At 39.1% G+C, this 15,969-nt stretch overlaps 1 protein-coding gene across 3 annotated transcripts in view; it reads right to left on the reverse strand.

Annotated features, from left to right (window-relative positions):
• Positions 1-7,709: 7,709 nt before the first annotated feature.
• Positions 7,710-15,969, reverse strand: part of CACNG7 (calcium voltage-gated channel auxiliary subunit gamma 7) — a 200,517-nt gene continuing 192,257 nt past the window's right edge. For 2 of the 3 annotated variants that reach the window (XM_073656293.1, XM_073656294.1), the window contains exon 6: positions 7,711-14,382. In XM_073656293.1, the coding sequence (XP_073512394.1) occupies positions 14,125-14,382 (258 nt within the window). In that variant the 3' untranslated portion in view covers positions 7,711-14,124. Of the gene's footprint in view, positions 14,383-15,969 lie in introns of all 3 variants that reach the window. The other variant, XM_073656295.1, reaches the window with a different exon arrangement.

Here is a 15,969-nt window from a genome sequence, read left to right on the forward strand (position 1 = left end):
TGCAACCTGGTGGAGGTTAGTATAGATGGACTAATAGAGCAAGTCCCACACACTGCTACAAGCCGAAGCCGAAATATTTTTTCAGAGCTAGATGCAGATAAAAATTATATTGAATTTGCAACCTGGTGGAGGTTAGTATAGATGGACTATTAGTACAAATCCCACACACTGCTACAAGCCGAAATATTTTTTCAGAGCTTGATGCAGAAAAAAATTATATTGAATTTGCAACCTGGTGGAGGTTAGTATAGATGGACTAATAGAGCAAGTCCCACACACTGCTACAAGCCGAAGCCGAAATATTTTTTCAGAGCTATATGCAGATAAAAATTATATTGAATTTGGAACCTGGTGGAGGTTAGTATAGATGGACTAATAGAACAAGTCCCACACACTGCTACAAGCCGAAATATTTTTTCAGAGCTAGATGCAGATAAAAATTATTTTGAATTTGTAACCTGGTGGAGGTTAGTATAGATGGACTAATAGAACAAGTCCCACACACTGCTACAAGCCGAAGCTGAAATATTTTTTCAGAGCTAGATGCAGATAAATATTATATTTAATTTGCAACCAGGTGGAGGTTAGTATAGATGGACTAATAGAACAAGTCCCACACACTGCTACAAGCCGAAATATTTTTTCAGAGCTAGATGCAGAAAAAAATTATATTGAATTTGCAACCTGTTGGAGGTTAGTATAGTTGGACTAATAGAACAAGTCACACACACTGCTACAAGCCAAAATATTTTTTCAGAGCTAGATGCAGATAAAAATTGTTTTTGAATTTGCAACCTGGTGGAGGCTAGTTTAGATGGACTAATAGAATGATGCTATGCCTAAAAGGTTTTACTTCACTAGGTGCAGTAAAAAAATTAGCATTCTATACACAGGTGGTGTAGCTTGCAACACAGATAGGCTACTCCACTGACTAACACACACTGCAAGAGGCCAAAAAGGATTTGCTTTGCTAGATTTAGCCAAATGCTGTGAAAAAACTTGCACAGCACTAAAACAGACCTGCCTGGCCAAAAGTGATAGGAACTGATGTAACCTAGCCCTCAAAAGGACTGCAATTACAATTATTCTTTACTCCCAACCCATCTTTTCAAGAGCGCAGACCTGCCTGATAAAAGTCATAGGAAATGATGTAACCTAGTCCTTAAAAGGACTGCAATCACAATTATTCCCTACTCCCAAGCTATCTGTAGATTTGTGCGAAAATTGGCTTGAAATTAACAAAGTATAGCGCACACAGCAACAGCTTTGCCGTCTAATATGCAGCTGCAGCAGTGAGAAAATGGTGGCGACGGGGAAAATGGCTGGGTCTTATAGGGCAAGGACATGTGACATACACTGCCAATGACACATGCCCTGGCTTGTGTGAAAAAAAGCAGTTCGCTCCGTGTGTGCACTGCTGATAGGCTGACAGATTGCACCTCCCCACTGTAAATGCGGGAAAGAGAAAAAAAAATGGAGATCTTCATTATTTCTGCAGAGATCCATCCCCTGCCCCTCCCCCCGCCCCGCTGTACACTCTAACTGCATATTAACATTAATTTTCAGCTTTACTGAGAAAAAATCCAGTTATAATTTTGGTGCACGAACAGTTATCGAACATAACCTCGAACAGCCGAATTTTTTTCAAATTGTTCGTGTTTGCTGAACGGCTCAAACACCGCCCAAAACAGCTCGAATTTGAGATTGGTGAACAGTTCGAGTCGAACGCCGCTCATCTCTAGTTGTAAATACTCGGAGCTTGGCTCGAGCATACTCGGCGAAAGGGTTAATAGAACATACTCGCTCAACACTAATAATGAGTTTTTATGCTTCAACACATGGCAGGCCTTCTTTAGTCTTTTTTCAATACATGTTCAGTTTTAAAGTGACATTTTTGCATATTTTGAGTAAGTAAAAGGACCCCTAAAACCTAGGTAAAGACAAAAGGGATTCCATCTCACTGCTCTCGCAGTATAATCCTCATACAGGTGTATGGGCACATGAGTTTGTCAGAATACAAAGTGGAAAGGATATCCGGCACTCCATACGTAGGCTAAATTCTTCAACTTTATTTGAGGAAGATAAGCATAGACAGAACATCTTAGTCATGGTTTCATGATATAGGTTTTGCTGACTAAGACCCACTGGTTGAAGCACGTTGTTTTTGCTAACTAACATGTCCTGTCTTCGTTTATATTCCTGAAATACAGTTGAAGATTTTTGCCTACCTGCGGAGTGCCGGATATCCTTTTCACTTTGTTTTCTAAAACCTTGGGGCATGCTGAGTTCAGGGCATGGAGAAATACTAGGAAATGCTTGCCGGAGCCCTACTAGGGCACCCTCCACCCTGGCACTGGAAAAAGATCATACATTTGTCATGTATAGTCACTCTATCTGGTGCCATGCATTTGCCTCCCACTGACTCCTCTACTGAGACCAGCATTCCAGTCCTTCATCCAAGATGGCTGCCACAATGGCATACAGAGCAGTGGTATACCTGCACCATGTCTTCACAGCACAGGTAAGGCAGGGGAGGTGTGGTTTAGACTACTGCTCTCCTCAAGCTACTGCAACAGCCATCTTGGATGCATAAACACAAACTCTGGTCTCAGTGTAGGAAGCAGTGGGAGGCAAAAGAAAGCAAGTAGGGTAAGTATACAGTACGTCATCAAATGATAATTATATTGCGACTTTTCAGTGGCAGGGAGGAGGGCTGCTTTAAGGGCTTGTAATCTTTAAAATAGTTATATAACAATTACTGATAAGAGATAATTTTTGGAAATATAGAAATATACTGCAACATATATTCCTTTTCATTGAACAAGACCGTCTTTAGACCTCAGTTGTCATGGCAACACATCCACTTTCTTGAACACATCAGTCTCCTTAAAAATGCACCGGTGACAGATTTTAGCAACATAATTTTAGGGTTTAAGCGTTTGGGATTTGAGTTATTTAAGGTTCTGGCAATTGCTGAGGAGGTGCGTTTCCTTCCAAGTCAATAAAAGGTCACTTGGGAGGTCACCTGTTTTTATGAAAGTGTATCACTTAGCAACAGATCCATGAGACACAGATGCAAAACAGAAGCCTTCCAATTTGCATCGGTGTGTTATGGACCCCACTGACTGGTATGATTGAATCTCAAATGATAACATGGATCAGAATAGGGTCTGCTCTGAGTCTTCGGGATTTCACACATGGATCCGTGAATTTCATGAGTGTGAGACTAGATCTATTTAACCTGATGTCTCCAAGAAAGAATCGAACAGCACACGAAAATATTTGACATGAATGTGGCAATGCAGCCTTAATATGCAGCAGAAACACTCCACAGCTCATGTGCCTACACCATAAATGTGAAAAAGCAATTATCACACTGGGCCAGGGATGTCAAAGTTAAACACACAGAGGGAAAAAATGAAAAACTTGGACAAAGTCGCCAAGTTCCTCACCAATGACAGTATATCTGGATCCCATTTCACTCCGCCTCTGAGAACTTGAGTCCTGACTTCTTCTGCAGCCTCACAGACAGAATTTGCCCCCAGGCCCCTGACGACTATCTTGAGGTTCCCAGGCCGGCAAAGGGGACTCTTGCGGAGGGATTCTCTGGCTATCAACTGTCCTGGATACTAGGCCCATGTCTACCCTAGCAGCCCCTACAGAGTCTGCTGGTTTCTGCTGTACTGCACAACTTCTGACTGTGCTCACTTGCTACACTTGACACTAGCACTCATTTCCCCTTCCCTCTACTTTGTGGACTGTAACAGTTTACCCTTCCTACGCTAAGCTGCAGTCCCCAGAGGGTTTTAACTTCAGGAACATACTTTTAACCCTTTTTAGTATCAAGGGCAGACTATCACTTCCACCATGACTACATTCCCCCACACTTTAATTATGGTCATCCTCGACCATACTGATCAACCAGTGCAAGTGTTAATCTTCATAACATTAAAACACATTACTAACACATGTTAATGGAAGACTGGTCCTGACGTCTTCTTCTGGGTGGGAAACCGGTCCATCTCAGTTAATGGCCCTGGAACAGCAATCAGGACAGTTCATAGTTGCAACATTCAAAACTTCTCCTTCTCAGTGAGGACCCAGAAAACACAGTATCCATGTCCATTTTATTAACATGTGCCCTTAAGCCAATTCAGTAATAGCTCTCCATTTGCTTTAGGGCAGAGTCCTGGAAAAACGCACCATCTTAGTGGTACAGGATATTATTCTTCAAGGCTTGCCTCAGCACCTCAAATTCCAGCATTTGACCTTCGAGGCTGAGGATTTGTTGAACAGTGTTATTCAACTAAAAAGAGTTGGATTATATATGTTACATTCAATTTAAAATATTGTTGCAATCCCCCAATCTCATCTATCTGATATCGATGATCCTTCCAAAATATAGGTCATCAGGGTCTAAGCAGTAGACAACCAATTTAATTTCCCTGCAGTGTCACCACAGGGCAAAAGAAGCATACCATAATTCTTATCAATGAGCTGGCCTTATAAAGCATAGACATACCAGATCCTTTAGAGCAAGAGTAATTTTTGCAATCTACTTTCTGGGGCTGAACGTGAAATCGCTTCTCCATTGATTTTCGGAATTTTTTATAGGTATTTTAAAAATAAGGCACATAAACCTGAAAAATAGACCATTACATAGATGGCATCTGAATGCTGTCCGATTTTTTCTAAAATCATTAGACTTGCGTTTGCGAGTTTGATCCAACACTAAGATCAATATTGAACAGGTCTCCATGCTATTTAGTGGACCACTTGTTTAGATGAAAAAATCTTACTTTTGAAATACCCCATTGACTATCATAGGAATGAGAGCTATCTGTGAAAAACATGGAGAGCACTAGTTCAAGAAAAACTGATGTATGAAGAAAGGAGATTTTTACTTAATTTTACATATATTAAAACAGAGGTGTAGCTAATGGTTCATTCAACTCAGGGGAGGCAAAACATATGAGCGGTCCCCTAACTGGTAACCATGATTAAAACTATGAAGGTAAACCCTAATTGTGGATATAGGGGAACCTCAATAGATGACCGCACTGTTACTGAAAATAAATCTACACAAAGAGCAACACTGACATTACAGCAATATGGTGACAATATAGTGGTATATACTTGTCCTGCAGAAGATACAAGTGATTATAGTACAGCACAGTTATAGATGGTGACTTACAGACGACATTCTTTCTGATGGAGTCATTCACCGTTCCTTGTCTTTTCCCGTTTTTTCTTGTTCCAGACTGACATGACAACTTCTTCCATCAACAACTCATCTGCAGAGATTACTACAAAGACAGTTTTGAATGTTCACATTTCCTGCACATTTCCCATCTATTCCCAACCTGCAAAAACTCCTCATCCTATTGATACCTCAATGCGTGGCATAATAGCAGCACTCCTCTTAGTGCCCCACATAATAATGGCCACCACTGTGCCACTTAGATAGTAATAATGCCTCCTTTGTGCCCTGTAAATGGTAAAATTGCCCCTTAGAAAATACTAATGACATGTGCAAGTGCCCTAGAAAACTGTGCCCATATTTTGCCCCAAGAAAGTAATAATGACCCTTGTGTATTAAGTGCCCACTTAACATTTAATAATGCCCCCTAAGTCCCACAATGTATAACTCCTCTATTCAAATTATGATGGGCTCTCAGCTCCCCTATACACAGTATAATGCAGTCAGAGATCCTCTATACACAGTATGGTGGGCCTACAGCTTCCCTATACACAATATAATGGGCCCACAGCTCTACTATACACAGTATGATAACTCCACAGCGCCCCTATACACAATATGTTGGGCCAACAGCTCACCCATACACAGTATAATGCACCCACAGCTCACCTATACACAGTATTATGGGCTCAAGCTCCGTTATACACAGTATGATTTCCCACTGCTCCACTATACATAGTATGATGTCCCCACTGCTCCCCCAAAACACAGTATCCCTCACACTGTATTATGGCCTTCACAGTAGAATCCACACTGTGTAATGGTCCCCATACTGTATAATGGCCCCCACACTGTATAATGGCTTCGACAGTAGTCCCCACACTTTATTCTGGCCCCCAGAGTATCCCTCAAACTGTAAAATGGCCCCCACATTTGCTCCCACACAGTATAATGGCCCCAATGGTAGGCCTTACACTGTATAATGACCCCCACATTAGCTTCCACACTGTACAATGGCCCCCACACTTCATGAAGACTCACCAAAGATGTCACTACAATGTATGAGGGGCAAACCCAAAGTATGAGAGCTCCCCATATTGTACGAGGATCCCTTACACTATATGAGGGGCCCCACACTGTGCAATTGCCCCCATGGTAGTCCTCAAACCGTGTAATAGCTCCCTCATTAACTCCAACATGGTATAATGGCCCACAAATTAGCCCCCAAAATTTATAATGGCCTTCACACTTTATGAGGACCCCCACAGTAATCCCTACAATTTTTGAGGGCCCCCACACCTTTTCCGGGCCCCCACAGTAATCCCCATACTGTATGAGGCGCTCCCATGTTTTAAGATGCCCTCGCAGTTACAACATCAGTTTTATTTCAAATAAAAAAAATCATATATTTACCTAATCCAAGATCCTGACAAGAGCCTTGCAGACCATGAGCTGATGTTATGCCACTGGCGCATGTACAGGACATCAGTGTTCCGGCGCCGGACGATGACATCACCACGCCGGGACTTTGACATCCTGTGCATGCTCCTGTGCTTTGGTCACTGCATCTCCCTGCTATTCTGTGGACTGTGGGCTTAAAGCGATCAGCGGTCTACAGAATGAAGAGCAGTAGTGCAGGGAGATCATGTCTCCATGCTCTACTGAACAGCTTAAAAGGAATCTGTCAGCAGGTTTTTGCTACCTCATCTGAGAGCAGCATGATGTTGGCAAAAAAAACCTGAATCCTATGATGTATCGCTTAGTTTACTGGGTGCAACTGTTCTGACACAATCAGAGTTTTTAGATTTAGCAATGCATCAGAAGCTGAGAAAGCTAAATCTGCCCACACCAGGCTTTCCATGTACATGGTCTATAGACAGTGAGCTGCCTATGAGAGGGGGAGGCGGATTTTGAATATCATGCATGTGCTGCTGTAGCTAATGTAGTCCAGACAATGATAATCACCAGGTGATAAAACCTTCAGTGCAAGTAAACAACACCACACAGCCAGACATGTGACACATGGTTGAAATCTGTATTTTAATTCCTACCTCATGCTGTTCTCAGATTACATACCAAATACCTTCTGATTTCTGATAGATTGACTTTAACTATTTTGGTGTGCTGCAGACACTAATACAGTTAGGGATGACGATAGCTCTGAGTGGGCCCCTCTGAGCACAGGCTCGTGGAAACAGACCCATCTGCTCACCCTGGTAGCTGTGCTACTGTAATAAAATGTTTATATTGCTGTAGATGTGTACATGCCTTGAAACTGTGAATTTCTGTGAGGAGCGGTAAGAAACAGTAGGAAAAATACCTATTGATATAATTTTGTCTTTTGTTTTGCCATTTAATCTGGTTCTTCCATTAGGTTTACCAGTTATTGACAGAATAAAGAATAAAATAAAAGTGTAATAAAACCATAGTTTGTCATAGACTATCACACTTTTATCACATACATAATTTCTATTATTTTTTTTATTAAATGCATTTTTGTTTTGTGAAATAAGGGAATCTACATACATTATTTTACAGGTTATATGTCTATGCAATAACATTTTTATTTATGGTTGCCTCATGCTATTTCCTTATATTAAGTAACATCATATTGATTTTTTGGCAGTAGCTTGCCAATGGCACCCACTGATGTTCATAGATGAAGTTGGCTTTGAAAAAAATAAATATATTTTATTGTACATCTGATCGATTTTGCACCATGCAGTAAAACAGTATTGAAACAAAGATAAAAAAATTACCTATATACTAGTAACAAAATGTTGTCTTGTTATCCTGTACCTGTTGTAGCATGTCTAAGTCAAATAGTACATTGGGTAAGTTAAAAAAGATATGGGCTATAAAGACAGATTTCAGGAAAATAAGAACATTTAAAGCCCCTACACATGGAAAAATATTCACTTTCCGGGTTACAGAGGTTGTCCAATAACTGACTGAATTGAAGCAAAAAAAAAAGGATTTCTTTAAAATACCAAAATAGGCATTACTCACTTGTGAAAGCACTGGTTGGTCCAGTTGCGCCTTTTATCTTCTCTACACAAATAAAGAGTTACCGTATTTTTTGGACCATAAGACGCACTTTTTCCCCCCTACATTTGGGAGGAGGATGGGGGGGTGTCTTATGGTCCAAACGTAGCTTACCAGGCAGTTGCAGTGGTTGTGGAGTGGGATCAGAGGAAGCAGGGTCCCTTCCAAGTCCGTCCCTCCTTCAGGAACCCGGCGGCAGCAAAAATGGTGAGATGTTGCGGGGCCGGTGTCTGCGGTCAGGCAGAGTAGAGTGCATTGCTGTTCTGGCTGCCACGTCCATCTTCCTGAAGCTGCGATCTACAGGGAAATGGCCGCTTGAGCCTGCTAATGTGCAGACTGGGACCTCAGCGGCCATTTCCCTGAGGCCCATGGCTTCAGGAAGATGGCCGCCCAAGCAAAAGGTGGCTACTTTGAAGAACCTAGAATATAAGACATATTTTCAGTTGTTTCACACTTTTTTGTTAAGTATATAATTCCACATGTGTTAAATCATAGTTTTGATGCCTTCAGTGTGAATGTACAATTTTCATAGTCAAGAAAATACAGAAAAATCTTTAAATGAGAAGGTGTGTCCAAACTTTTGGTCTGTACTGTATATATTCTAAGTAGTAAGGTATATAACTTTCTAATATAGTTCAATTACATAACTTTTAAATATGCTTAGTGTCCAAATTCTTTGCAATTTTTTTAAATTTGTGTGTTTAGTTTAAAGGTTAACTTTACTTTCAAGTAAACATTATTTCGTACCATTATATGACTTGTATCCTGCATATTCAACAGTTTTCTCCTCTGTAGGCCCTATTTCAAAATTTGGAATTGACTTGTAGCTCTCTCTCTCTCCCCGGAACTCCTAACATTAGTACGGACTTCCGGGGAAAGTCTGTGTTTGGCGTTAGCACAGGACAGTAACTGTCCGTAACAAATGCCGAACTCAAAAGTTCAGATTTACCCATCTGTATTAAAGAGTGCAGAGTGGTATAGATGTGTATTAAGCTCTGGGGTGAGGTAAAAGACATGTCAAGAAGCTCAACACAATCTTTCTGTGTCTTCCTTTGATTGTTTTCTCACTCTGCTTCTCACTCCTCCTTTTCCCCTCTCCATAGAGTATTATAGGCTATGTAAACTGACTGTGCTGGTAGTCCGTCTTCTCTTGAACATGTTAGAATTGAACATGCTTTTTAAGAGAAAATGACAAGTTCTAGAGACAGGGGTAAGGGAAGAAATGTTTCATAACTGGAAAAATTATCAAAATTCACTGATAAGATATATTATAGTTTCTTATGTGTGCATGTACTTTAGATTTGTGCAACATTTGAAAGTACAGTTCCCTTTTATGTAAAAAGAACACCCTTGCTTCCATTCAGAAACAATAAACAGGTACACTGGTATAGCTAGTCTTCCTATTTGCTAGGAAGTGTATACAATCGTATCCATTCTAGAAGATACTAAGAGATAAATGCATCATCAGCAGATATCTCTACTAGTTTGGTACAATGTATCAGTCTGGAGGTTATGTTTTTTAGCCCCGTTAAATATTATTGTATCTACTTTTCTTAGCTGAGAGCAGGACTCATTCGCAAATTCTGACTGTGAATAAAAGTTTTCCTGCATCAAACAAACATCTTAAAAATGACAAGAAATTGAAACAAAAAATATATTAAAAAAGTATAGATTAGCGATTATTTTCATGAAGCTGAAAATTCATATTTGCTCATAACTTGTCATTTACTGCTTTGTTTGATATATAAAATATTGGCATTTGCATCTGCCAATTACAATGATTACCCCATCAATGTAAAAACATATTATAAAGAGCAGATGTTCATTTTTATATTTTTGTCTAGAAGAAAATTATATGTCTTACAGGTTAGATATGGTGATGAAAACTCTATAATAAAGACATTTAGTGTAGACATCATATTTTAGAAAAATGGAATAGCCCCTAGGTATCATTATCTTTATCATACTCAATCAAGAATATTCAATGTGCTTATAATGGAGGATTATGCAAATTTGTACAGAATTCTTGGTACAGAATGAGGTTTATTTATGATACAAAACATAATCAGATCCAGGTTCCTGAGAACAGTCATTTTTTATATGTACCAGCCGTACTAATCCAAAATTTGTCTGAGAAGCCTCAGGCCAAGACTATGGAACCTGATGTATTATCACCATAAATGCTAATAGAATAAAATTTGCTATTACACTACTGGGCATCATTCGTCATTCACAATATTTTGTCCACCAACTATATACTTCTGTGTTGATTGTTTACTTGTTAAACAAACATATATCATTGAAAAAAGAGCACAAGGGTTCGTGCCCATTTCGGTCCTTTTTTCAGTTCCATATGAAAAATGAAATATGTACAAAGACATATGGTGGACGCAATAAGCTTAGCTGAATTACATCTTAATTTTCATCATTATGTTAGTTCTGTGGTATGCAACCATGTTGAAAAGTGTCAGTTGATACAAAAAAGTTAAATATTTTAATTTCTGAACAAGCAATGTAAACTATGTATGGTATTATCTGCAAAGTGTACTATTTAACATGTAGGGCTTGGATTACCTTAGAATCCAGTTAGAACTACATGGGCATTTATATGGCATTTTTATCACCCACTTCTCTGCTAACGGCGGAGACAGGGTTTCAGCTTCACATGCATGCATAGCAGCTACCACCTATTAAATCCTTCAAAGAACCAAATGTTTTGCACAATCTAAAATCCAAGTAAAATTTCTTCTAAACATTTTAACAGTATAAGACAGAACCATAAAACAAGTTGAATATGATGGAGCAGTTATCAAAATAAAAATGAAGCAATCTGTTTGGTCAGTTAAAGGTATACATTATATATTACATATATTCTCTCTTTTTAGTGGGTATAGCTTTTTCCTCTTATATTTCTACTCATTCTTTTAAGAAATAATAGGTTATGAAAGCTCAGCTGTAACCTAAACTATAGCAAAAATATAATATCCTTAATTAGTAAGGAGAAAAGTATCTTATCAATAATGATATATCCAGAGATCTTTACGGATCTTCTTTTGAAATGAAGGATTGGCAATGTTTGGCATTCAAGTCGTTAATAAGATACTCTACTTAAGACAAGAGCAGTCTTTCTGTCTTGGTAAAGCACGTGATATTACAGAAGGGTGTCCTCAGTTTAAGAACCCTTCTGTTACCCAAAACAAAGAGATTCTGCATAGTGGGCAATGTGAAATACGACAACGATCAGCTAACTGTTAAAGGAACTGTATTGAATATCAATAAAGCATACCTCCAATAAAAGTTGATGCATTTCTACCTCCATAGGTCACTAACAAGACATTGTTAGAGGTAATGCAGTACAGTTACAGCAACTATCTCAACAGTGATTCAGCCACAATACCCCCCTTTATATTTTCCCTCCACACTGCAAATGCTAAGCATCCAGAACAGTGCAGAGGCTACTGAATCACAGGACACTATTTGCTGGCAATTCTTTGTTTGGGATACATGTCCTAAAACGTGAAAATCATTTAACCTATGTAATAATTACATACTAAACTTACATCTTATTTACCTGTCTATTTTACAGAGATAATATGTGTGCTACTTGTGTTTTTAATTGATAACATATGGCCACAATATAGGCTATAGCTGTTTTCACAAACTGATTTTTTTTTAACTAAAAAAACAATGCAAACATGATTCATTTTGTGGACTAAACTCATATTTCAATAAATGGGTCAATTATATTGATTGACAGCGCATAGATGCCATCCATGTTGCATCCGCATTGTCCGTCACAAAAGCCAATTCAGCCAATCTTACACTAAGAATTTTAATGTAACAACTTGAATGCCAGTCTACTATGTCCTCTAGAGTAAAGTGAATATATATAATTATATATATATATATATATATATATATATATATATATATATATATATACTTAAAATCCGTAATGATTTCCAGACAAAGCATTATTTTATCACTATATCTCACGTTATATTTCTTACATTGCATTGATATATATATCAACTATCTATATACATTTCAGTGCTCTTTAGACACCATTATATTCTGCTCACTGCAGAAACAAAATGTCTTCCGTGGATGAAAGGATATACAATGGGCAAAATGCAAGCCAGGCCTTTCCAAGTCCCTGTGAAAATCACAGCATTAAAATAATTACATCAGTCTGTACATTATGTTTCTGTACATTACCAACACTTAAGATTGTGTTGTAGGGATAGTGCAACATGGGGAAATGCCTTTGACGTGTGTTGTCAGCTAGCCTTCAACAAATGCTGTCTGTTTTTGTACATTGTGCCAGGAAGTTTAATTTAAGACATTCAGTATATATTGACTTTTCTTCTTTAGCGTCTGTCCCCATAAAGGTCTATATCAGCTTGTGGTGAACTTTAGAAGTTTCATTGTTGTCATTGGTGGAAATGCAAAGAACAAGATGTTCCAGACCATTGATTAATCAACATTGGGAAAGTGACACATAAACGATATGACCATGACAGGTCTTTCTGATGGCCAACCTCCAGATAGTGTCCTTGGTTCCTTGTCAAATATCTCTACTGGAGCAATCAGATTACAATGCATATTTGGCTTTGATTCCTTTTTTTCCTTCTAAAGTTTGAAGATGAAATGAGAAATCATAAAATAATGTTTCAACAGGAGGTGACATTTATGAGAACAAATGATGTCTGTAGCTACCACAATGGACAGAAAACAGCAGCATGTGTAAGACTTTAGTTGACAACCTCAAAGATACTGCGCCTCGTGAAGAGGATGGTTAAGGTAGTCTATTAGGTTTTCCAGTTTGTGGCAATAAAAACTAGAGATTCAATCCATAATATACCACATATCCACAAAATGTAGCATTTTTTTGTTTCTTCATTTGCTTCATTGAGAATTAAGTCGCTTTTTTTTCTTCAATACTTTTTCTTGCTGGAGAGATTTTGCTATAAGCATTTTCTTCTTATGAGTCTGGTTAACATTGCATTATAATAAAACAGCACAGAAAATGTCTTCTGCTTGTTTTCCCTTCAATCTTCCATGTAAATCATTGAAGAAATTAGAAATATTTTACATAGTCAAAAGTTTAGTATTGAATATCAATCTCCTTTAAAGTATTAAGAAACTACTTTATAGAAAATAGAAGAAAGAAACATGTTGAGAAAGAAAGAAAAAATCTAAATAAATGCGATAAAGCAAAATATAAAAGATGGATATATGATATGACTACATTGTATATTTCTGTGGTCTACAAAACCATGAAAACAATAAGGAAACAAAAATGAAATAACCTCTTAAAGGGGTTGTCCACTACTTAATATCCCCTTATTAATGGGCCAGGGAGCTTAAGAAAAAAATTAAAACAAACCCTAATACTTCCAAGATTGCTGCTGCTCCTCCATTCTCAGCACTACATCCCCTGCCGGTCTCTTGGCATCAACTGTCGGTGGAGGCATCACGTGAGTGCTGCAACCTATGAGCATTCACTGATTGTCTGCAACATTCACATTTCGTCTCAGCCTGTTTCTTCTCCTCAGACCAAACGTGAATTCTGCTGCTGATTGGCTTGGCTGCTGTGATGAGCGACACCAATCCAGGAAATGAGTTGTGTTTTTATACATATATTTTTGTCACCCCCTGGGCCCAATAACAAGAGGTTCTCCAGTAGTGGACAACCCTTAAATGGTACTTGAGCAGTAAGGTTCCGCAAAATGGGAAGTAAAAGCTCACATTTTAAACTCTGCAATATAATGTCTCTAGTTTAACAGGTTAGACGGTCAAACCATGATGTCTGTATGGCAAATTTCATAGTAAAGAGATGTTTAGAGCTTCCAAACAGTTTGCCTTTCATGGCACTTTTAGCAGGGTGACGTTGATATGTGTATGTGGTCTGGGTACTTGATTGCAGGCGGATAGTTCTGAGTCATCTGGATTGACACATCACTAGAGATTTCCGATGGGCTGCGGCCACGATGCCATACTTCAGGGTGTAGGAACTGACCTGAGTAGTCTGAACAGTCGCTGAGACGAGGACGGTAGAAGGCAGGATGGGGGCGATACATCTCCTCTTCTGCATAACGCTTTGTGAATAAATACACAGACATAACACCAGCTCCCTTCAAAAATGAGAAAACAGAAGAAATAAAATCAATATATAACATTATACTTTCTAAAAGATGCATAGGTTCGTTTGAGCAAATTTTCTGCAATGTTTTGTTAATGGTCGTTGGGCTTCTACTATGGAGAAAACTGACTCATTTTAAAAATTGAGTCATGATTAGAGATGAGCGGTGTTCGACTCGAACTGTTCGCCAATCTCAAATTCGAGCTGTTTTAGGCGGTGTTCGAGTCGTTCAACGAACTGGAACGATTTGCAAAAAATTCGGCTGTTCGAGGTTATGTTCGACAACTGTTCGTGCACCAAAAGCATAACTGGATTTTTTCACAGTAATACTGTTAATTAGTGATGAGCGAGCATGCTCGCCACTGCTCGGTACTCGCCTGAGCTTCTCAGTACTCGAGATGCTCGGAGCTCGCTGAGTACTTGCGCGATGCTCGGGCGGGAGCTTGGGTCCCCATCCTGCATGTTTGGCGCTATTTAGAGCACCAATCATGCAGGGATTGTCTGCCACTCACTGTAATGTCACAGCCATGGTGGCTGTGGCATTACAGTGATTTCCCAAATTGATGGGAACAGTGCTCACAGTGAAACATGAAAAGCCGGCAATTCATCAGCGGCATACATCAGTACCCGACAATTTAGAACAGAAAGAATAGAGCATCACACATAGATTAGATAGAAACATGTCAGTCACATATATAATAAGTACAGTGACAGTCTTGGTTACTGTACTTGTTATTTAGTGTTAAAATAAAGGATTTATTTAAAAAAAAAAATAATAGTGTTTTCAAGCACCCGTCTCTTTAAAAAAGCCAGCCGGCAATTCAGCAGCAGCATACATTGGTACCGGACAATTTAGAACAGAAAGAATACAGCATAACACATAGATTAGATAGATAGAAACAGGTCAGTCACATATATAATAAGTACAGTGACAGTGTTGGTTACTGTACTTGTCATTTAATGTTAAAATAAAGGATTTATTAAAAAACAAAATTGGCGTGGAGTTCCCCGTACTTTTAGTCTTTAGCGGAGGTTAAGCAGATGGCTAGGGCAGATGTTTGAAGCCTGGGAAGGGGGTAATACCCACGGAACTTCCCAGGCTACTAATATGAGCCCTCAGCTGAATACCTAGCCTTTACTAGCTATTAAAATGGGGGACTGAAAAAAAAAAAATGACGTGGGGTCCCCCTATTTTAATAGCTAGCAAAGGCTAGGCAGACAGCTGGGGGCTGATATTAAGAGCCCAGGAAGGGTGCCATGAATATTGGCCCCCTCCCAGGTTAGAAACACCAACCGTCAGCCGCCCCAGAAATGACGCATCCATAGGATGCGCCAATTCTGGCACTTAGCCTTAGTGTTGAGCCACCCCCGTAGTGTTCGAGTTCGGTTCGGTTCGTCGAACACCCGTGTGTTCGCCGAACTGTTCGTCGAACTGTTCGTCGAACACCTTCGAACACCGTTAAAACCAATGGCAGGCAAACAAAAACACATAGAAACACATAGAAAACACCTTCAAAGGTGTCCAAAAGCTGACAAACTGCTCAGAAGACACAACTAACACATGGAAAAGTGACAAGTA

Source organism: Phyllobates terribilis, unplaced genomic scaffold, assembly GCF_046119375.1.
Source record: "Phyllobates terribilis strain yellow unplaced genomic scaffold, ASM4611937v1 Scaffold_12__6_contigs__length_324123572, whole genome shotgun sequence".
In the NCBI taxonomy this organism is placed as follows: Eukaryota; Metazoa; Chordata; class Amphibia; order Anura; family Dendrobatidae; genus Phyllobates; species Phyllobates terribilis.